Below are 23,149 nucleotides of genomic sequence, written 5' to 3' on the forward strand. Positions count from 1 at the left end.
TGCCCTAATAAATGCATTTGTTTACATATTAGGGATATCACCTGGCCATGCTCTGCCCAGCATACATTCTGATGGTCCAGGTCTGCTGTTTCTTATTAACCTTCTAAAGTGGAGAAAAAGAAAAATAGTGTTACCGGAAAAAGCTTCTCTACCCCTTCCCCATTTGCCGGAATAAGAATTTGCAGTCCCAGCAACATATTTTTGTGCAATGAGTGTTTTCTAAAGAAGAAGAGTTTTCTATGTTGAGAATCAAACCCAAAGTTTAACACATGCCAAGTAACTATTTTACCACTCCTCCATCTCTTTGTAAAAATAACATTTTAGGTAATTTTATTTAAATACTTATTAGATACTAGACTGTTCTCAAGGTTAATTCCTCCAAAAAGTTCAGTGAGGAACACATTTTTATCATTATTGACTTTTCCTTCAATTATGAAAATCACAGAGATTACTTAACTGACTGTTTATAATTGTTAGCTAGTAGTTAGAAAATGGCTCTGCTGGAATTTTAACTCAGTTCATGAACACTACAATACTTATCTCCAAGCCAAGAAAACCTATGGTAGAACACTATTGCTATTTCTTACCAAACCTCAAAAGGAATTACTACTGCTACCTGGTAGCAGACCTCTGTTGTCGTCTGCAGTAAGGAATAAATATGCTTACCTTTTCAAAATTAACCATAGCCTTAGAAGTTTATCAGAAATATTTTGAAACTTTTTTTCGGGATGAATTCTTTGTAATTCATACTTAGCTGGGCTTCTGGTATAAAGCGTTTGTGATGAGTGTGTGTAACAAAAGATAGAAATTAAATGTTTTCATTTTTTGTCAGCAGGCTTTATTTTAAAAGTGTTACTAACCATAATATTAACTTTATATTTCACTTTCTCTGTGTGAATAGTTTGCCTGTGTTCATGGGACCCATTGAGATCAGAAAAGAGCAACAGATTCCTGAAACTAGAGTTATGCATGGTTGTGAGCTACCATGTAGGCACTGGGAACCAAATTTGTGCCCGCTGGGAGAGTATCAAATGCTCCTAACTTCCAAGCCATCTCTCCTAAATCAATGTTAAATTAAAATTTGCAAGTCCAAAATCAACAATAAACCCACCTTGAGACCTACTGCTACTTGCTCTTCTGTCTTTTTTCTTAAAGGGGGGGATTAGCCTTGTTTTGACATCACTAATCTTATCACAAGCTTCACCAGGACCTTGTAGGCTTTGTAATGACCTTAATCAAGTATTAGCCCTGCACTGTAATTGTCAACTCTACAAAACTTTTCTTAAGCTGAGCAAGCCATGCTGTGATTAATAAGGGCTGGAAGGAATACGAATTTGGAATCACAGCAGGTAGAGGATAACCAATAACCTAACTTTATCCTTTTGTAGACTTTCTCACGGTATTAAAAAAAAAAAAAAAAAAAAAAAAAAAGTTAGAGTCATTAGGTCCCTGACTTGAGATAGAGAATGTGAAGTTTGCAGTTAGGGTGCTTAATTTGAGATGCCTTTTCAATGTTTATGTCTTCCCAAATAAAACTGCCAGGGACGAGCTTAAACTTTACAGCCATGGGACATTCTTGCCATATTTAAGACACCCTGTTTTGGACATTTTACCAGAGTCCTCACAAAGAATCCATCAGCTAATTTAATAACAAGATAGAAATAAAAGCAAACGAGAAATGGGGATATCTGCTTTGTGTAATGGCCCCAATACGCCTTTCTTTCGCGTGGGAGGAAAGAGGGGGCGGGGGACAAAAAAAAAATGAAGTTTTTCAACAGGATTTAAATCTGGTCTTTAAGAGACACAGCACACAAAGAATAGCTGGGGTTTGCTAGCCAATGAAAACATTCAGATTTCAATGACTCATCCTGCTTGCTCCACCCCCTTTCAAGGACCTGATTCTAAAACCCCGCCTAACGCCTGTAGTTTTCAATCAGGTCCGCAGAAGGCCTATTTAAAGGGAAGCTTGCGGTCTTCTTCCATCTTTTGTCACAGTCATGTCTGGACGTGGTAAAGGTGGTAAAGGTCTTGGCAAAGGCGGCGCCAAGCGCCACCGCAAAGTCCTCCGGGACAACATCCAGGGCATCACCAAGCCCGCCATCCGCCGCCTGGCCCGGCGCGGAGGAGTGAAGCGCATCTCCGGCCTCATCTACGAGGAGACCCGCGGTGTGCTGAAGGTGTTCCTGGAGAACGTGATCCGCGACGCCGTCACCTACACGGAGCACGCCAAGCGCAAGACCGTCACCGCCATGGACGTGGTCTACGCGCTCAAGCGCCAGGGCCGCACCCTCTATGGCTTCGGCGGTTAAGTTACTACTAGCCTTTTCCTTCACTATTGCAAAAGGCCCTTTTCAGGGCCACCCACAAATTCGTTCAAGGAGTTGTTCACTGTTAGGTAACCTTTAAACTGGAGTTTAAGTGAAGTAGCTACGTTTGTCCTATCCTACACTTAATGTTGTGGTTACACGTTTAAAACTAAAATAGGTTGTAATTCTAGTTTTGCCAACGCAGCTTTGTTCCCGTCGCTCTAACTTGATACTGTACATACCCATACTGTCCTGAACTGTCAGAAATTGTGTTCAATGCTGAACGAGCAGCCTTATACTCCCATATCTCGAGGCTAGTTTTCCACTGCTATCCTGTAAGTGACGTTAAAGTCAATCCACTTCATGCTACCGGTCATTTAAGAGCTTATTCCTTTCTCGAGCCATCAAAATGCAAGCTAAGGGGAGAGTAGAAACCATTGTATCTAAGCAAGGCAAGGGCTGATAAAACAAACTGAAGACGTTTAGCTGTTCACTACGTACTAGTAATAGGCCTAAGTACACAAATATTTTATATTAGGGACACCATTATTTATGTCTATATACAAACTACATATATGTGCGATGGTTTGATAATTTAAATTCGTGTTTGTGCCATGTTTGCCATTTGCCAGAAGAGGGCGCCGTTATTTTCAGGAAGCTGGAGTTAGAGGCCATTGTGAGCCAGCTGTTGTGTGTTCTGATATAAAATCTTTAAGAGCATCAAGTGTTCTTGACTAAACAATCTCTCAATCCACCCTGTTAAAAAGTGATCTTTTGTCACTCCTCATGCCAATGCCTAAAATAGATTAATGTGAATTTAATATTTGTGGCACTCCATAAAACTGGTAAATCACAACTTTGAAAGTTGAGGGGTTTTTGTTAATGGTGGGTTTGTTTGTTTGTTTGTTTCTTTTACGTTCTTCAGCCCATTCTTCCCCCGTATTATTTTTGTTATATTGAGGCATTGAACTCAAGCCCTAACAATTTCATAAAAGAGGTCCTTAATTTTTAATATGCCTCTTGTCAGTTTCATGAAGCCTACATGCTATTTTTACAAAATACACAAAAATTTCAACAATAACTGTTAGATCAATAGTATTAAACTACTTTCTGAAAATGGAACAAAAAATGGATCTTCGACACATCACACAATTGCAGAAACTTCAAAGAAGTTTTTGTTTCTTGCGAACTGCTTGCTGTACTTTTTAATCTTTCACTCAGGAAATCCTAAAAATCTAACTCAAGAAAAATACATATAACCTCTAGCTTGAGCGCTGAGTATCTGGGTTCATAGAGGTGCTTTGAAAGTCTGGACACCAGTGTTTTAAAGAGTTAATTTAAGTTCAATATTTGATCGGAGTGGCAGCCTACTACTAAGGTTATCTCTACCTCCTTCCTTGATGGTGATATAGTGGTGTTTCTAGAATGAAATACATCCATTGTGTATTTCAATGGTGACCTTTATTCTAGAATGAAAGACATTGTGTGTTTCAATAGTGACCTTTATTCTGGTGTAAAGACACTAATACACAACCAAATTTGGAAATATTCTACACATAGGGACCCTAGGTTTCCACTCTAGGGTTTAGGCAACAGGTCGACCTGAAGTAACTCCCCACCTTTAACTTTGGTCCAAAGTGTTTGGCCATTTTAAGAAGTATGTAAGTGGCTCTTAAAAGAGCCTTTGGGTTTTTGAAAACTGGCTTTGAAACTCACTTCTTCCCTGCTGCCTTCCTCAGATCCGTCTTCTGCATAACCATCTTTGCCTTCCCAGAGTTAGAGGTGGCTGCCCTCGCTTTGGCGGGGCTTTTGCGCTGCTGCACGCCCTTGGCCCCTTTGGTCTTCCTTCTGCTCCCAGAAGCTTTTGTGGGCGTAGCCTTTGGCTTCTTGACAGCCTTGGTCTTGCTACTCTTGGGTGATCTCGAGGCCCTGGACAAGCCCAGCTTCTTAGCCTTGGCAGAAGCAGATTTCTTGCCCTTTCCTTTATCGTTCCCAGAAACCGCCTTCTTGCTGAGCTTGAAGGAGCCTGAGGCACCGGTGCCCTTGGTCTGCACCAGGACTCCCTTATTCACAAGTCTCTTGAGGGCCAGCTTGATGCGGCTATTGTTCTTCTCCACATCATAGCCAGCTGCAGCCAGGGCTTTCTTCAGGGCAGCAAGGGACATTCCTGCCCGTTCCTGAGACGTGGAAAGGGCCTCAGGAATCAACTTGGAAACCGAGAAACCCCGAGGTTTGCGAGCAGTGGCCAGGCCTGGCTTCTTCCCTCGCCTTTTAGCTGAAGGTTTCTCCACAGGAGCTGGAACAAGGGTACTTGAGGCCGCAGGAGCTGTTTCCGACATAGTCAAGAGCTGATCAAGAGCCACATCCAATGAGAAAAAGTAAAAGAGAGGCAACAGCGCCGAGGTAGCAGGGGGGGTGTACTGGGGGGGGGCCTTATATAGAGCAGGGCGCGCTGTGATTGGTGCATCCCCAGGCGCCTCCCCCGCCCCTGGAGAAGGGACATTTGTGTTTCTTTTCCCCCCAAAAGTGGAATCTTGCATATGTGCTCACTGCAGAATTGCTCAGGTTATGACACCAGGTGACCCACGGGGACCTGGATTCCACCCGACTTTTTACCCTATATTGACAAATGTTCCTGCAAGCCAGAACTAGTGGAAAAAGTCCTTGATTTTCAATCAAATTCAAGAAGAAGAAGAAAACTTTCTCTTTTCTTTGCTAATTCAAAGGTAACTTTTAGTAGAAAAGGTATCCAACATCTTGGGAGGGGTCTTTTACATATGTGGCTTCTAACGAGTAAAGAAAATCAATTATGCAGGCCCAAATTTTCACTGAAATTATGTATATACATGACGGAAGTAACACAGATGTCTTGACTGTCTCACTGTGGAATTAGACGGTGTTCCTAGAACTATCCCAAAACTCCAAGGTGAGCCCTTCTTGAAGGGAGCACGGCCTAATAAACACTCTGCAGAGCATGTAAAGGCACACTATTCCCCCTGAATCTTAAGAGAAGGGCTTCGGGTGCGATGATAAACATCTTACCAATGGCACCTATGTAGTCAAATCAGCCAGGCTAAGGCTATTATCAAAGAGTTTGCTAGTCCTTTCCAACTGAACACCACCAATAGCCCACTTCCTATGGCTTATTTACCTCTAGATGAGCAGACACAGTGCCTAACCCTTAATTATAAAATTATAAAGCTGGAATCACAGTTTCCAATCTCCTAACATGGCTAGGCTGGTGGTAGACATGCCTGCAGATGTTTTAGAGAGATGTTCTTTCCGGAACTTTTTCCATGGAATATGTCTGTAAATAAGAGTGCTCACAGCTGGGCATGGTAGCAACTTGCTGATAATTCCCTCCTGAGGGAGGGAGGATTGCTGTGAGTTTTGAGGTCACCTTGGACTAGAAAATGAAAACATGTCAAAAGAAGAAGAGAAAAAGGAGAGAACATGATACATGAAAAGGGTAGAAGGGGAAAATAGGCAGTCCATACTAAGACAGGGTAGTGTGATTATATCAACTGAAGTAGAACGTATGGTCTAAGGCAGCAGCCATACAGCCCAAGTTCTTTCTGGAGATACCTACCCTTGTGAGGCAGGGATCTCAACTTATGCTATAGAAAAGTTCAAGACAATATGAGGAAAAGTTGTTTATTAAGAAAAAAAATGAGGATGGGTAGGTGCCTGTGTCTCAGGAAAATGTTTGTGCTTCTGTCTTAACAGTTAGTTGTCTGTCTAGGCCTGGTGTGCCAACCTGTAACCCTAGCTACTTGAGAGATGATCCAAGTTCAAAGCAAACCTGAGCTGTAAAGTAAATAAACCTAGTAAAACACTGTCCCCAAATAAAAATGGTACAGAAAACACTGGGGATGAGTCTTGGTAGTAAAGCACCTATTTAGCATGGGGTAGAGCCTACATTCAAATCTAGCACTGCAAGGGTGTGGGGGGGGCGGGGTGTGGGTATCTGGATGTGTGTTTCCTTAGTTTTGAACTTACACTGATCAACCATGTTTAAAGCTTAATAAAGCAGTTCAAAAATTAATTAATTTTTGAGGTGTTATTTGTTTCTTTTCAAGAATTTCTTTTTGGGAATGAATTCACAAGGTTGTCTATGAGATGCACTGTTTAGGGATGAGACGGGGGAGGGCTGGCATTTGTGCTCAAAGTCACATGTTTGTCCTTAAGCAGTTTATGAGTTGTCTTGTTACTCTTGTTTGAGATGTTTACATTGACACTTGACTTTCAAATGGTCAAAAACATAAACTAGACTTTGGAATTGAGGTTGAGGTGAATGTTCCAGACTCATGTCTCCTGAATTTCCTGTCTTTCTGTCCTTTTTCACCAGAACTCAGGATCTTAGTCCAAGGAAATCCCACTAGGATTGTTTGTGACACTCTTTAAATATTTGTGTGAAGAGATGTGCTGATTATTCTCTGGCCCAAGAACCATCAGAAGGTCAGGAATATTAACTATTATATTATTGTAATATTTATCTAGGCTTTATGTGTTTTGCATAAATGTCAACAGCACTGCTGATGAGGACAGAAAGTATTAGGTGGGGCTATTGCTTTAAAAGTAACATGGAATAAATTTAGTGAAGACTTGGATTCTATAATTTAAAATACAGAAAAAAATAATATTGAATTCATATTTTGCCCCAGGCAGCTGAAAATAAGCATTAAAAAAATATATATCACATCCACAAAGCTGTCCAGGACAGCTTTGTTTCCCAGTGTAGCCAAGGCTGCCCCTTCAACTCCCAGTCTTCTTGCCCCAGCCTCCTCAGTCAGTCATAGGGTTACAAGTCCCAGCCTCTTCTCTCTCTCTCTCTCTCTCTCTCTCTCTCTCTCTCTCTCTCTCTCTCTCTCATTTTCTTTTTGAAAACTAGTACTAGGGAGTGAGCACAGGGCCTGCTGCACAACACACATGCACACTAGCTTCATCCTGAAGACATCCATTTCAGGTGCTTGACCTAAGTTTTCCCCTCAAGTTAAAAAAAAAAAAGTGAAGATTTATAAATAAAAATTTGTGATTTGTACATTCTATATTCTACAAAAATAGGAACTCAAAATAACTAAAAACACAAGGAATTGCATAGGTATTGATATATAAATACTGATTTCTTTAAAATGCCTAGTTAATTAAAATTACATTCTTATACCATGATATAACATGATGCATTTTTGCTTTACATGACACATTTATTATATATACATCATATATATCCACACATCACAAACACCTAAAGGCTTTCTTTTGCTAGGAGCATTTTAATTTTACTAAGAATATTTTAATTTTCTACTTATGTGTGTCTTTCTTATCACAAATTTCTACGGTGAACATCTTTATAGAATTGCTTATCAGTTTTGCTTCTTGAGTTTTGAAAATATGGCGGTTAATCTGCTAGTCTCGCCCATTTTCACTGTCTCGAGGATACAGCATCCAGCACCGGCGAGTGGTAGAAACGATGTCAGTTCTACTCCTCCTGTAGAGAGAGAGAGAAAGGTTGAGTCACTCAGCTATCCTGCAGGTGCCTTCTGTTCTACCTAAGACAGAACAATGGCAACTAGCATATAGGTTTTCTTAGAGATAGTGTTCTGAGAAGCCTATAAATACCATTCAGGCATTTAGTCATCATAACCACATTATGCTGTAACTATTGCTGCCCCCCTCCTGATTATAGAAAATGAAATTCAGCAACAGAGAGATTGATTTACCCAGGTGTCATCTGATGTTGGGCCTATGTAGTAAAACAACCTTCTGTACCCCTTGAGCCTGGTTTTAGCATAGGATCCATGGGCATGTGCTGACTAATTCTAGTGCTCCCTCCCTGGAACTTTCCTTTGATGGAGGCCTAGGAAACAGTCAGGTGAAAAAAAGAGAGGGCAGGTTATTCCTAACCAAAGCAGTGGCGCTGCCCAGATGCAGGGATAGTACAGGTCCAGGTGCTGGCTTCCCCAGGAGCGCTCGGGAGCTACCTGTGCAAGGACTACAAGTGTTCTTGTATGAGAACAGTTTGAAAAAGTAGTGTTTGTTATTTTCACATTAGGCAAGCATTGAGTTTCCAGAAACCTCCATCCTCTCAAATGCTCATCCCTGCAGGCAGCTGCTAGAGAGGTCATTTCTATCTTCCTTTACAATAAATAAAACTATCTAATGAAAAAGTGCTCCCCGCCCCAATGCTTAGTCTATTTGATGGGGTGTCATAAAATTTTTTTCTAATTGTTCTTGGTAAGTAAACAAAGGTATATTTTAAATTATGCTTTCTACATGTTCAAGCCCAGTTCAGGAAATGTACGCAGGGTTTGCATGATCCACAATTCCCTCAAATAGCTGTGGGCTGGCATATTAGGGAGGCAGGGAGTGTGCCAGAAGTTAAGCTCATCAAAGGTAATTGTGACTCTCACTTGACCCATGTAATACTTAAGCTGCCACTTCATTTTAAAAAGACTTTCTGCCGGGCGGTGGTGGCCCCCGCCTTTAATCCTAGCACTTGGGAGGCAGAGGCAGGTGGATTTCTGAGTTCAAGTTCAAGGCCAGCCTGGTCTACAGAGTGAGTGCCAGGACAGCCAAGGCTATACAGAGAAACCCTGTCTCGAAAACAAAGCAAAACAAAACAAACAAACAAACAAACAAAAAAAACAAAAACAAACAAACAAAAAAAGACTTTCTTTCGTGATACATTTGCAGACACTTACAAAAAAACTAGTCAAAGTGATTCTCTAGTAGTTTCTGACAAGCTTCTGTTAGGAGGAGCCTGGAGACTGTAGATCTCTAAAAGGAGATCAGAAAGAAAGGCACGTTCTGATTTTGTCACCTACCTATGTACACGTGTAGAACAGCATGTAAAGTGTAGAATGTATTTTTACAATTTATTTTAAAACTGGATCCATTCAGTTGTCATCTATGTCATGTATGTGTGCCTGTGGTGTAGTGAACTGAGTGATCGGCCCTGGGAATACTGTGGTGACTACTAGGTTACAGGAGTCTACTGAGGTTACAGACAGGCAATCACAAGTGCAAATGGCACAACTCTGTCCAGAGCAGTTGGGAAGAGGTGGTTTAGATGCCACCCAGGAAGGAAGTGGCCATGCAGATGTCTTCAGAGTGGGCAAGAGTTTGCCACACAGAAAGAAATGGGAACAATTCAAGAGATCCAGCAGCTGAGAAAGACAGCAAGGGCTAGGAATGTGCCTGCGAAACCCAACACGGCAGAGCAGAGCACAGAGAGAACAGAGGCTGTAAAGAATAGCCCTTCAAGCCACGTGTCCCAAGTGTTTGTAGAGGGTCTTAAACGAAAAACAGGAGTCCTTTTAGGCCACTCCGGAAACACTCATAATGCGAGTGTGTGATGAGGCCTGTTGCTCACTCACTCACCTAATATTTAGCTGATTAAAGTTTCTCTTTATATTTACAGTTGACTGGGCTAAAAGACCAGCCTTTGATTCTTAAGAGACTAGAACCATCAACACTGTCTTTATGCACTACCTCTAAAAAGTGCATCCCTAATGGAAACTTGCACCCAGCGGTGTTTGGGGGGTTTTGTTTGTTTTTCTATTCAATATTTTGAGACCTGAATCATCTATGTAGAATTCCTAAGCAATTTTATAATATATATTATACATATTTAGAATTTTATATTTATTTCAGTATATTAAAGCCCAAAAGTATGTATAAAACTTAGAGCCTGGTTTCCATAACATCAATTGTTTGAGAAAAATTTAACAATAGAATTTCATATTTGTTGAAAATTAAGATTACCAACTTGTCTAAGTTTGGCCAATAAGAGTAGAGAACATGTGAAGAAAAATTATACCTAATAGAGGAGAAAGAAGAAGCAAAGCGAGAATAAAGATCTATTTCCTACTTTCTTGTTACTGTGACAAAGCACCTGAAGGAAGGAGGGCTTACTGTGACATGCCATCAAGACATGCCAGGCTGTAAGACAGCAGGCCACAATGCATCCACTGTCAGGAAGCAGAGACCACTTTCTCCTGTTTATTCCATCTGTAACTTCAGCTCATGAGATAGCACTGCCTCCATCCAGGGTTAAATCTTTCCAGACATGGCCTCACAGACACACTCAGTGTTAGGTTTTCATGGTGAGTCTAAATTCAATCAGGTTGTTAAATGTTTTAACTTGTTGCTCCTGAGTTATTTTAGTGTTGGGGAATGGGACATAGCTGAGGGAGCTTAGAACTGCAGGTCAAGAATGTATTGAGTTGCTTCCTCTTGATAGATTTGTCTTATCAGAATGAGGCAAGCTTGTCATTTCCAACTCTTCATTGATTCTAAGACAGCAGCTGGGAGAGCCAATACCAGACCAGGAGCTCCACATAGTCTACAACTTGCACATTGGCATTTAGCTCTATATAATTCTCTAAGAGAGTGAAATATTCCACTTCTTTCATTTATTTATTTTTCAGATTTTATTTTATGATTTAATTTATTTTTCTTTCTATTATATTATTCATTGTATTATTAATTATATTATATATACTTTATTATATTAATTATATTTTGTAATTTAATTTTAATTTTGCCTGCGCATTACTTGCAGGACTGGTACCTGTGCAGACTAGAAAGGAGCACCAAATAAACTGGAATTAGTGTTATACTCGATTGTGAGCTGACATGTGGGTGCTAGAATTTGAACCCAGGTCCTCTAGAAAAGCAGGTACTTGACCACTGAGCCTCAAAACCCCAACCTCAGCCACTTTTTTCCACTCGAAAGTAAGGGTTTTTAAAAAGACTCACTTCCCTTTTCCTAATCTATAAGCAATCACAGTACCTAAATGCTTGGCAAGATGAATTTTTAGCATCGAAGTAATTGATGAGAAGGTCAAAACCAACTGTGTACTTGGCTCAAGTGTCTGTGAGCTTAGCCACCCAGGGTCCACAGGGTGAAGGTTCACATAAAGGAATTTTTAATACCATGAATTTGGGATTACTGGAAGTTTCTTTTAAAAGTGCTGAATCTGAACTACCTTGGGGGAATAATTGTTTTAAATCTTCTTAGAAATGTTCCTAAAGAGATTATGTGTTGGGGAAAAAAATGCATTTTCTCTCAACTTGACATTTTTATCTGAAGTCTACAATTTGTAAAATTCTCAATATAATAGATAAACTATTCCCAAGATTTAGATATTAAGCTGTAAGTCCTTTTAATATAAGAATGAAAATGTATAAACTTTGTCAGACAATAGCAGACAGCATGTGGATAGATTAAAGATATGTAACCTTGACCTGGCAAGATGGCTTGAGAGAGTAAAGGTGCTTGCTACCAAACCTAAAGACCTGAGTTCAATCCCTGGGAGTCACAGGAAGAAGGAAGTAGACTTTCACAAAAAAAAAAAAATAGATAAAATGCATTTTTAAATGAAAAAACATATTTTTGACCTTTCTCTGACAACTTTCATTTTTACCTATCTTAAATTGAAATTCTAAGTTCACAATATTAAAACTGACAACATGCTTTTTACATCAAAACAAAACAAAAAACAATGGTCTTTAGGATCTTCTCCATTGCCACTTAGTGACAATCTCCCCCATACCCTGAAGAAGACACTTTGCAATGCTACACTAATTAGCTGTAATGTTTCCAGAACACCAGCACTAGTGCCATTATCCTCAATGTTCAGGTGAAGCTACTGAGGCATAGAAACTGTAAGTGACTGGCCTTAACTTGAACCCCAGAGGCTTCACCTTTTCCTTACAGAAAAATGAGTTGCAGCATACTTGTGTGAACCAGTTCTCAGTTCAGGGTTCTCCATTTAATGTTCCCTTCAATCCTCAACCCATCTTTCTGATTATTGTACTGTGCAAGGTCAGGACGGTGCCATTTGCCAGCACCACAAGGACATTCGGTTAATTATTAGCACACTTGTGCTCATGTGGTGACTACAGGCACACACCTCCGCCACCACCTCTGGCAATTTTTACACAAGTCCTGAAAAGTAAACTTTGGTCTTCATATAGCACAGTGAGCACTTTACTGAGTTATCTCCTTAGTACCCTTTTCAAAACAATTTTTAAAGAATTGATTACAAGCAGACAGTCCCTGGGAACTCAAACACAACTACTTATTTTAGAATCCTAATCCTTCTTTGCAGTGTAAAGGAAAATTGGTTATTGCCAAGAAATAAATGAGAAAAGCCTCATAACAGGTTTTTAGTGTAAAACTCATCCTGCCAAATTTATTATTACAAACTTTAAGATTGGTAACAAACTGATCATTACATTAAGATATGAGGACAAATCCCAGCTACATTAAAAGAAAACAGAGACACTCTGTTACATCCCTGAGTCTTATGTACTAAAGTGAATTACTATATTACTTAACAGTGCCAACTCTTTTAAAACATAGAGTAAACATAATCATTATCTTGTATGCTTAATTGTTTTCCTCTGTAGCTAGGGAACTAGATAGCAATTAAAGACAACCCTTAAACAAAGCAAGCAATTGTGTTTCTGTATACATACACTAACGAGCCCCAGTCCCAAACCTGCCTGGCCCTCTAGGCCCGTGGTATATCTCCAGTATCTTTTACTCCTACAAAGCTTAAGTTGCAAAAGTAAGGATGGTCTTACCATTTTAAATGGAAAGAACAGTTTTTTCTAATTTGCTAAGCACTGATAGTTATAACCTGTGTATCAATAGGAGACTTGCACAGAGCAAACATTCCAATGTCTTATGTTTTGTAACCTCTAAGTTAGAAATTACATACATAGTATCTCATGAGGAAGTACTAATTCATTCCACTTAAGATTCATCTAAGTTCCTAAAGTAATTATTTGCCAGTGAATTCAATTTTTAAGCTGACATATTGAATCCTTATCACTTATTAAGTTTTTATTCCATTTTTAAAATTACTTTATGATTTGATTGAATTCAATGCATGTTATTTATATTAAAAAGTGATTTTATTCAACTAAACAAATCTAGTGGAAAAAGTTGGTAAACTTAAGGTAGTCTTTTTTTATACAACAAACTCTAGCTTCTGTAAACTAGATTATTATGCTAACACTTTTATATTATAATAAAAAATCCATCTTAACACAATTAAGCCAAAAGTCAAACTATTAAGTAAACAAAAACTGTACAAATGCAATTATGACTAGAACTATGTGAGTTTGAATCCAACCTTAAAGAGGCCACATCTTAATTTAATGCCTAGGAATGTGAAATAATTTATAATAATTAATGGTTTTCAATTTACTAAAGTTGATATACTTTTTTAAACCCTATATAAAAACCAATTTATAATTCAATCACATTATAATTTACTCATTTCCTGCCAGATTAGACAACATGCTCAAACTTATATTCATAAAATACAAATATTCACAATTATGCAAGTGAGAGGAGCTAACTAGGACAGTAGAAAAGACTGAAGGTCAATGAACACAGACATGGGTATCTACTGAAGTATTATGACTAACGAGACAAAAGTATTAATTTCAAGTTGTGTCAGGAGAGCACTATTCAGAACAGGAGCGATCCTCTTGTTCTGTTTCAAATTTGGTAGGCATTCTACTGTTATGCCATATTCCTTATAATACACTTATTAAGATTTAAGCAATACTATTTTATACATAGTAGAAGCAAACTTTCTGCCTCAGCAGGCAAGTTTATGCTGTTTCTCACTCCCCTCCCCAACCTTGCAATAAAAAGAACATAGCCAATAACCCTGTCTGCATGTGACAATCAGGCATGGAATTACCAAATCGTGAATTTTAGAAATGTTGAGACAATATACTGTTTCACTGGTTTCTTCTTGTTGGGAACTGTCTTGTTACAGTCTATGCTTCATTAAAGTCAACTTACTATTTTTATATTTACATTCTCTCTCATACAGTCATGCTATTTTTTGAACAAACTGACAACCATATGAACTCATATAAACACCACACGTCACACACACACACACACACACACACACGGTGGAGGGGGTGGGGGTTGCAGGGGATAAGCAACAGACAGACAGACATAGAATTTGGAAGGAGATAAAAAAAAGGACAGGCCACTCAAAGAAACAGTATGAGTCTCAACAAAGGCAAAAGTGAAAATCACCAACACTGAATTGTTGACAAATAAAAAGTATCAATCTACTTCAACCCTGGAGACCTTTTATACACTTCTGAGTCTGATTTATGGGGTTTTGGCAACAATTCATCCTAATGCGAACCAGAAAAAGGAGAGTTGTGCAAGAACAAAGATGCAGCACGGAGACATAAGGCGCCAGAGGGCTGAAAGGTTCTCCACACTGCTAGCTCATAATGTAGAGCAAGCTACAGTACTGTTTCTTCAAACAGGCAAGACAAAAGCTTATATTAAAAAAAGGGAGAGGGGCGGAGGAAGTGAACTGAGCTTGAGTAAAGCCAGTATTTATGGCCAAATTTGTTCAGTGGGCAGTTAGGGCGATAGAAATATTAGCCCTTCATCTGGAGCAGAGGAATAAACTCTAATGACTCGGAAATTCCTTTCTTTATGTTGAATTATTAAGTCAACAGCCACAGCAATGGCGTTCGTTTTGGAATTTCTTGGCTAAAGTACTCTACCTATAAACGTGATAAATTGTTACATTTGCATTTGAACAATTCAGTTTCACTTCTCACCAGAATCCCAGTGCCGGAGGTGTTTGGTAATGCCAGATCACATTTTATAATACTCTATCAAGATAGCAAAAGCTGAGCTAAGGTCTCAGGTAGCTCTGCAGTCGGATGTTAAATCCACAAAAATCTGTTCTTTGTGACAGGCTCTTCCTGTTTACTACTTTAAAAATGAAAGCAAACTTGGAAGCAAGCACTCCTCACCAAAATAAACCCTGGAACAACTATTGCTTAAGACAAACAGGAACAATTATTTTCTTCAAAGTCGATGTCACCTCTTTTCTACAGCTTCGTTCTGGTGGACTAACTCAGCCTCACCGGAAGTGACGTTTACAAAGCTAGTCAAAATTTTTCTATAAAACATTGAACAAAATGGTGGTGGCTAAACATAACAAACTAAGACTGAAAAATGAAGCTACTTCCCATTGCCTTCAGTTTAAACCGTAAAGATTCGAAAAAAGGAGAACGGAGTTCAACCACAGCTCTCTCTTTGAGAAAGTGGGTGGCTCTGAAAAGAGCCTTTGGAATATTCAACGGAGGCTTACTTGGCACGATCACTTGGAGCTGGTGTACTTGGTGACGGCCTTGGTGCCCTCGGACACGGCGTGCTTGGCCAGCTCCCCGGGCAGCAGTAGGCGCACGGCCGTCTGGATCTCCCGGGAAGTGATGGTCGAGCGCTTGTTGTAATGCGCCAGGCGAGACGCCTCGCCGGCGATGCGCTCGAAGATGTCGTTCACGAACGAGTTCATGATGCCCATGGCCTTGGACGAGATGCCGGTGTCGGGGTGCACTTGCTTCAGCACCTTGTACACGTACACCGAGTAGCTCTCCTTGCGGCTGCGCTTGCGCTTCTTGCCGTCCTTCTTCTGCGCCTTAGTCACAGCCTTCTTGGAGCCCTTCTTCGGGGCGGGAGCGGACTTGGCGGGCTCAGGCATCTTCGGATCTCGAAACACCGGAAGCTCAGTGAGGGATGGAAACGGAGTTCTCCTACTTATAGGGCGTTTATGCTAATGAAGGATTTCGAAAGAGTCTTAGCTAATTGGAGGAAGAAAAACGAGTGGGTTCGTGGGTGGGATTATGCAAATGAAGCTTCCAGGTACAAATTTTCTATTGGTTATATCACTGGGCTCACTTGTAACCAATCAAGTAGTAGTGTTTACTACCCAGGAACCTACTATAAAAGCAGCCACGTTAGCCCGCTCTTAGTACTTTACTTTTGCTGCATTGTTCTTTTTCGGTAATACCATGTCTGGTCGTGGCAAGCAGGGTGGCAAGGCTCGCGCCAAGGCCAAGACCCGCTCCTCCCGGGCCGGCCTGCAGTTCCCCGTGGGCCGCGTGCACCGGCTGCTCCGCAAGGGCAACTACTCGGAGCGGGTGGGCGCCGGCGCCCCGGTGTACCTGGCGGCCGTGCTGGAGTACCTGACGGCCGAGATCCTGGAGCTGGCGGGCAACGCGGCCCGCGACAACAAGAAGACGCGCATCATCCCGCGCCACCTGCAGCTGGCCATCCGCAACGACGAGGAGCTCAACAAGCTGCTGGGCCGCGTGACCATCGCGCAGGGCGGCGTCCTGCCCAACATCCAGGCCGTGCTGCTGCCCAAGAAGACCGAGAGCCACCACAAGGCCAAGGGGAAATAATTAGACTACGTGATTCGCGGAAACTTAAAACCCAAAGGCTCTTTTCAGAGCCCCCACTGTTTCAAAGGAAGAGTTGAACAGAATTGAACTGAAATCTTTACCGGAACCTGGTGGGCTTTAGATGGTAACAATTGGTCTTGATTCTAAGGACAGTCTTAATGACAGCTTGGAAGTATTTTTGTAGTGTAAACTTTATTAAGGTTGGTAGGACCCCTTTGAATTTGATAAGCGTCTCAACTTCCAGTTCTGCTTAGTCTATACAAAATACTAATGTCTGTCAAGTTAGCTGAAAGTTTTATGTTTTTAATAACACTATAAAGCCTACCGCCCAAGGCATTCAATGAACAGTAATGAGTATTAGCTGAAATTCAATATTTTCCAGGTTTCAAAACAATGGAAACCTTAGGAAATCTCCCAACTTCCATTTTTCTGTGTGCTTGGTCTCACACGCTTTTTTTTTTTTTTTTTTTCTTCTCGTCAGGACATTGCTTGGTCTTTCAGTAGGAAATGAGGGTCAGAGAATCCCAGTGGTCAAGGGTGTCACCTGAAAGATCTGCCAAGCTCAGGAGCTATATAAAAATCTCATGGCACTAAATTTAAAGCATTCAGATTGATACCATTTTGTTCCCAGAATTCGAATCCACATATGTAGTACAAATGTTCTAGGCTTGCTGGCTGGCTCGCTTGCTTGCATTTAGAGACAGCGTTGTGTGTGTGTGTGTGTGTGTGTGTGTGTGTGTGTGTGTGTGTGTGTGTTTTAACCAGAAATTAGTCCTTGCACTCTTACAGACTGATGTCGGGGAACCCAGGCAGCCTCTTCCTCCTTCCCCAGCAGCAATTCTAAAAGAAAAATAATTGGATGCCCAGAAACTGAAGGTAAAAAGCTGAGGGGGGAAAAATCACATTGACTCCTCCTATGAGGAAAAAAAAAAATCTATGATCATACCACCTAAATATGACTAATTTTAGAAGATAAGCAGTGTCAGGCCTAGTTAGTTCTTGGATAGAAGACCACCTAGGAATACTCGGTGCTGTGGACTTTAAAAAAAAAAAAATGAAAATGAAAATAGAATTTTCTGAGATGCTTGGGTTTTGGAGAAACAGATCTCATGAGATCCAAGCTGACTGAGTACTTACTACATAACTAAAGCTAACCTTAAACTCCGGAGTTTTTTGCTACCATTTGTCAAATATTAGGAATACAGGCATGTGTCAGCATGTCATGCTGAGGAAGAATGGCATTGTTTGTTTATGCAGGGTCTCTTGTACCCCAGGCTGCCCTCAAATGTGCTAGGTAGCTAATTCTCTTGCTTCAGCCTCCTAAGTGCTGGAACTATAGTTATGACCACAAGCAAGCTTGGCTTGCAAAGTCTGATATTACTGTGCATAGCTACTACTATGAGGTCAGGAGTCCAGCTCAGGATGCCTTCAAGTCTGAGAACCTGGATCCTTGGATCTCACTCACTTCGTATGAACTTTGAAATCATTTTCATTTCCTTGCCAATTTTCCTTTGAACCCAAATTTCCCAAGCGTGGGACCTTCAAGTATGTGTTTAAGCTCCCCTACCTCAATATCTTTCTGTGTTTGTGTTCACTTTGCTGTGAAAAGACCCTTACTCTGTAGTGTGTACCCTGAAATTAGAAGAACACAGGCTGATCAGGACAGATGGCTGCTTGGTAAGCACCACTCATGCCGGCTATATGTGTGCTCCTCACTGATCCTTGGAAGCCAACGGTCAAAAACAAGTACTATTGCTATGGTAGATACTTCGATGAAAAACAGGATAGAGTCAAAAGAAGTTAACTAAGTTTCCAAGATTAGAAAACCAGCACTTCGAATGCTTATATTTTATAACCATCCTTGCCTAAGAGATTATTGGAAGAAAAATTGAAATAGTACAAAATTATTACATAATGAGTAGCCTTTATTATATAGAGGATTATATAACAAAGAGTTACTTAATTGCATTCTAAATTCTAAAAAGAACTTAAAGGGGAAAAAAAGTTTTTATAAAGGGGACGGGTGTTGATAGTGTGTGAACATGCTGAATCCTCAGTGGAAGCCAGCATGGCTTTTATTCAGGGTACAAAAAATGAAACAAAGACACTTGATATGGTGAGAAGATAGTTTTCAGGATCTACAGGACCTGTGTCCCTGTGGTGAGGTAGGAGATGAGATAGAGAAGACTTGAGATGTTCTAGTAGTTCCAGGTTCTTAAAACAAAACTTTGTATTTAAACATTTGTTCGTGAATGGATCCATCATGAACATTGATAACCTTTTTGTTTTCATCTTCATCAAGATCAAGGCCTCAACTTGTTAAATTGTAAATGGTTAGTTTAGGAATAGAAATGGATACTTTGGGGGGGGGGGTGTGTGAGGCACTGAGTGTGCTGAATTGAATGCATCAGAGACTGGGCAAGCCAGAAATCATTTTGTTCTAGAGAATCAGTGTACTACTAGGGAAGATATCAAATACACACCAAACAAAAGCTGCCAATACCACCATCTTTGACAGTAGGTCATGCTTTCTAATGACCTGACTGTTGTGGAGTTTGTCTAGGGTGCTTCAGAGAAATACAGTCGTCCATGTCTGACAGTGGAGGGGCATCTAGGAACAGGCTACTGAGCACAGCATCCCACACAGCTCTGTCTCAACTCCTCTCTAACATGGTTCTTTGACTTCTGTTATGCATGGTCACTATTTATACCTCAGAGTCCTGCTTACCACTAGACAAAATCCTCTAGAGCACTAAATACCTTACAGCTTCAGCTGGCTTTCAGGCCTTGAGCAGATCTTCACCAATTTTGTCTCAAGGGTCCTGGGAAAGTCTTCGTATTGGGACACATTAATAAAAGTTATCCCTGATACAGCTAAAGAAGCTCCATTTTATGCTAGGCATCCATTATGGTACTCACAGCCATTTGTTGCTGACTCCAGTGTCTAAAAGATAACTTCCAAGTTACCCCTACCCAAAAATGTATAGCCATGACAATCTAGTTGTTATGATATGACTAGATCTGTTTCTTTGCTTGCTTGCTTGCTTGCTTGCTTTGCTTGCTTGCTTGCTTGTTTCTGTAACTTACCTATGCAGAGACTCAAAGATTATTTTGAGATGCCTTAATCACTTAACTTAGCAGAATAGAACAGTTTTTACTTGCTTGCAATAGATATTGAAGGACTTGGTGAGGTTTTTCCCCCTTTAAAAGTCCCTCCCCATACCCCTCTTTTATGGCAATCCCAAATGTAGCTCCAAGTTTGTTTGTCCTGCTAGCAGCTAGTCAATAAATTTTTAATTATAATAGGATTGAGTCTATGATAGTTTCCCAGGGGCACAAACTCTGTAATAATTCCCACACTAGCTCTCCAGATGGAGAAGGTACTTGAGCCCCAGAGAGAGACATTTACCTTAGGGTCTTACTAAGTTGCACTGCTGAGATGAAGTCCTTATTTGAGGTTTTAGCATATCCAGAACAAAAGCAAAGCAAACATAAAAGCAAACATTAAAACAGCATCACCAATTGCCCTATCCCTTTACATTGCCAAATAATCTGTGGATAGTAATATTCTTTCCCTTGTTTCCTGTCACTGCAACTCATTTTTGTGTGTGTTTTTTTCATTGCATCCATTTGGAATACTATTGTTAAAATAAATATTGTATAATAGATAAAGTTAATACATGAATAAGAAAGATTAGCATCATTAGAAAACCTACTAAAGACATTTGTCACCTATATTTACACTTGGAAACTATTGTTTTTTAAAAAAAAAAAATCCTGTTTTTAAAGAAAAAAAAAAAAAAAACAAGTCAGTAGAACTATTATGCCATTCAGAAAAATCAAACTATAGCATGAAGACTTCAAAAGAAGCTAAATTGTCAAACAGTAAAATCCAACTTTCCTTATTCCCTGTTACATGTGAGTACTTTAATAGTTGTTGGGCAATGATGCAGGAATCTATAATTTGTAGAATTTAGAACTTATGGACATTGCTGATAGTTGAGGATCTTTCTGCAAGAAGCTGGAGTACTGAATTCAAGACTCTATACTTTAGTGTATATTATCAGGCTTCTCAAGGCTTAACCCTTATCACACCGACAACTGTCCTCTCTTTTCTGGCTACCTTAAAAACAAATAAATAACTGATTGGATAGGGAGTAGTTGGTGTGGTTGTTGTTGGCAGCGGTGGTGGTGGTGGTGGTGGTGGTGTTGGTGGTGGTGGCGGCGGCAGCGGCGGTGGCAGGGGTTGGTTTTATATTTCTTGGTAGAGTAGACACAGGGATGACATGACACAACAGCTCTTACTTTAAAGGAAATAAGAAATGGTTTGTTCTGGAGCTGAATTTGAGTGAGCATGACCTGACGAAAGAAATTTAGGTTACCCCAAGTCCCACATTTCCACATGTAAGCATTTTCTTGATATTTTGCAGCTTTACAGGACAAAGAAAGTCATAATGTAAGGCAAGCTTAAAATAGATCAGTGAGCACGTAACAGGGGTGGATACAACAAGATGGGGGAAGCTCTTCTATAGGTCTGAGATGCTGTGGAATGACATTCTTAGCATTTCATAGATGGAAACTAGTAGTCTGCTAAGTTAGTAGATTTAAAACTTTTTATCTGTTTATCAGAAGATGTTAATGCAGACTCAGAAGCAGGCAAGGGGTGGCTGTGTAGAAGGCTAAAGCTAGCCTAAGACTTTGTGATCAGCCTCTGCAGTCAAAACATTGAAACCTCCACATCACTGCAGTTCTAACTAGTCCATCAGTCCTTGCAGACACATCTTTTCAGGAATTCTCATTTACAGTTTTCCCTTTTGGCCAAGTATCATATTTTCTGCATACTAGAGCCCACATACTATTTACTAAACATGATAAAGGCCCTCAAAGTAAGGAGCTCATTCCTAGGATCTGATGGAGATAAGGCTGAGTACTGGTCAGGACAGTAGTCTTCAGGAGAGAAGAGCTTGTGAAAGGCATTAAGAAAAGAACTCTTGGTTCATGACAAAGCTATCAGCCACCATGATCTGGATCTGACTTTCTCTGCACACCCCCCATAGGCCATCTGTATCTGATATAACACTACATATGACATGTAATAAGATTACATTACCTGAAGTTAAAATGATAAAGAACATGGTTTGACTTAATGGAATGAAGGAAAAAACATAAAGCAACTGTGCATATCTTTTCAACTACATTAGCTCTATGTTTTCCTGTGTATTTAGTTATTGTGCTCTGTGAGCTCTTACATCTAAATGGGTAGAAATGGAACTTTGAAAGGAGTCACTGTAATGACATTCTTTCTTAACTCAGTAAAATACAAATATGATTTCATTATTTTTAATCCTGACTAATTATCTTATGAGGCATCTTAGATTATTAGTTTAATCAAGAACCATCAGTGCTTAAAGGATAAAAAATTATGAATGTTGTCATTAGAGGTTGATGACTTTTGCCTAATTCAAACAAGAAGAGTTAACTCTAGATAGAATAAACATTTAACTAAGACATGGATTTTTTTGTTTTATCCAATTATACTGAATAGTGAATTTAAATATACATACTGTCTTAGTTAGGGTTTCTATTGCTGTCACCAAACATCATGACCAAAAATGGTTGGAAAAGAGAGAGATAGATAGATAGAAAGAAAGATAGATAGATAGATAGATAGATAGATAGATAGATAGATAGATAGATAGATTAGAGATAGAGATGGAAAATATTTGAATCATTTAAACATGAAAACTAGTTTTGAATAAGGAATGCATTTGGGATAAGCAAACAATCACATTAAGAAAATGAATAATAAAAAGAAATATCTTCATTTAGAACTTCATTAAAACCAAGATTAGTATTATTTTATCTATATAGTTTTATATATTGTTATATATGTTTATTATATATTTTGTATAATATATAAATATATATTACATTAATATGTTTATATTTACTATAAACTTTTTAAATTTAATTATAAGATATTTAAGAAAAAAACGAGAGAAATGTTAGTTACATGGAGGACTCAGCTGTCAATGGCGTTGAAGGTGAGTAACTATTATTTAGCATTTCCTCATCTATATGAATGTATTTTCAGACTATGAGAAAATTCATCTCCTTGAACTTAATAGTTCTTGAGCTCGTGAGAAGTACCTGGATATAGTCCTGACACATTATCAGAAAGAAATTTTTGATATTACGTCTTATTTTTTACCGTTCAGTAAATAGTGTGGTTGTGTTAATCCATTGAGGAAGTCTCTGTAACAATTAGAATTTCAGTTATAATATTTAAAAGTACTTCACAATACTATCTGCTGTTTATCTAAAGGAACAAATTTTATAAACATTTTAAATATTTGACTACTAAATTGAGTTCCACAATCACTAGTTTAGTGAGAATGTTTCAAATAGACATAAATTTCCAAAAGAAACATAGTCTTTGGTTAAAGTAATAACTGACTAGTCAAAAAGCAAGAAGTCTAATGGGGAAAAATATAACATTAAAATCTAATCACATATTTTAAATGTCTTCATAGTGAAAAGATGAAACAACGTTTTTGTTGTTTTAAGGGTGAACATTACTAAGAGAAATC

At 39.4% G+C, this 23,149-nt stretch overlaps 4 protein-coding genes across 4 annotated transcripts; 2 read left to right on the forward strand and 2 right to left on the reverse strand.

The window, feature by feature from the left end:
• Positions 1-1,979: 1,979 nt before the first annotated feature.
• Positions 1,980-2,439, forward strand: LOC117714311 (histone H4). Its single transcript, XM_034511027.2, has one exon. The coding sequence runs from the start codon at positions 1,998-2,000 to the stop codon at positions 2,307-2,309; it is 312 nt and encodes a 103-aa protein (XP_034366918.1). The 5' UTR covers positions 1,980-1,997; the 3' UTR covers positions 2,310-2,439.
• Positions 2,440-3,787: 1,348 nt separating this feature from the next.
• On the reverse strand, positions 3,788-4,984 carry H1-6 (H1.6 linker histone, cluster member). The gene has a single exon (XM_034511009.2). It carries the CDS (start codon positions 4,844-4,846, stop codon positions 4,019-4,021), a length of 828 nt encoding a protein of 275 aa, XP_034366900.1. The 5' UTR covers positions 4,847-4,984; the 3' UTR covers positions 3,788-4,018.
• A 2,505-nt stretch (positions 4,985-7,489) lies between these two features.
• Positions 7,490-15,903, reverse strand: LOC117714306 (histone H2B type 1-C/E/F/G/I). The gene is made up of 2 exons (XM_034511021.2): positions 15,467-15,903; positions 7,490-7,794 (listed from the first exon to the last, which is right to left on the reverse strand). The coding sequence occupies exon 1, from the start codon at positions 15,854-15,856 to the stop codon at positions 15,476-15,478; it is 381 nt and encodes a 126-aa protein (XP_034366912.1). The 5' UTR covers positions 15,857-15,903; the 3' UTR covers positions 7,490-7,794; positions 15,467-15,475.
• Positions 15,904-16,043: 140 nt separating this feature from the next.
• LOC117714304 (histone H2A type 1-B) lies at positions 16,044-16,700 on the forward strand. The gene has a single exon (XM_034511019.2). The coding sequence runs from the start codon at positions 16,167-16,169 to the stop codon at positions 16,557-16,559; it is 393 nt and encodes a 130-aa protein (XP_034366910.1). The 5' UTR covers positions 16,044-16,166; the 3' UTR covers positions 16,560-16,700.
• Positions 16,701-23,149: the final 6,449 nt, after the last annotated feature.

This window comes from Arvicanthis niloticus, chromosome 8, assembly GCF_011762505.2.
Source record: "Arvicanthis niloticus isolate mArvNil1 chromosome 8, mArvNil1.pat.X, whole genome shotgun sequence".
Classification (NCBI taxonomy): domain Eukaryota; kingdom Metazoa; phylum Chordata; class Mammalia; order Rodentia; family Muridae; genus Arvicanthis; species Arvicanthis niloticus.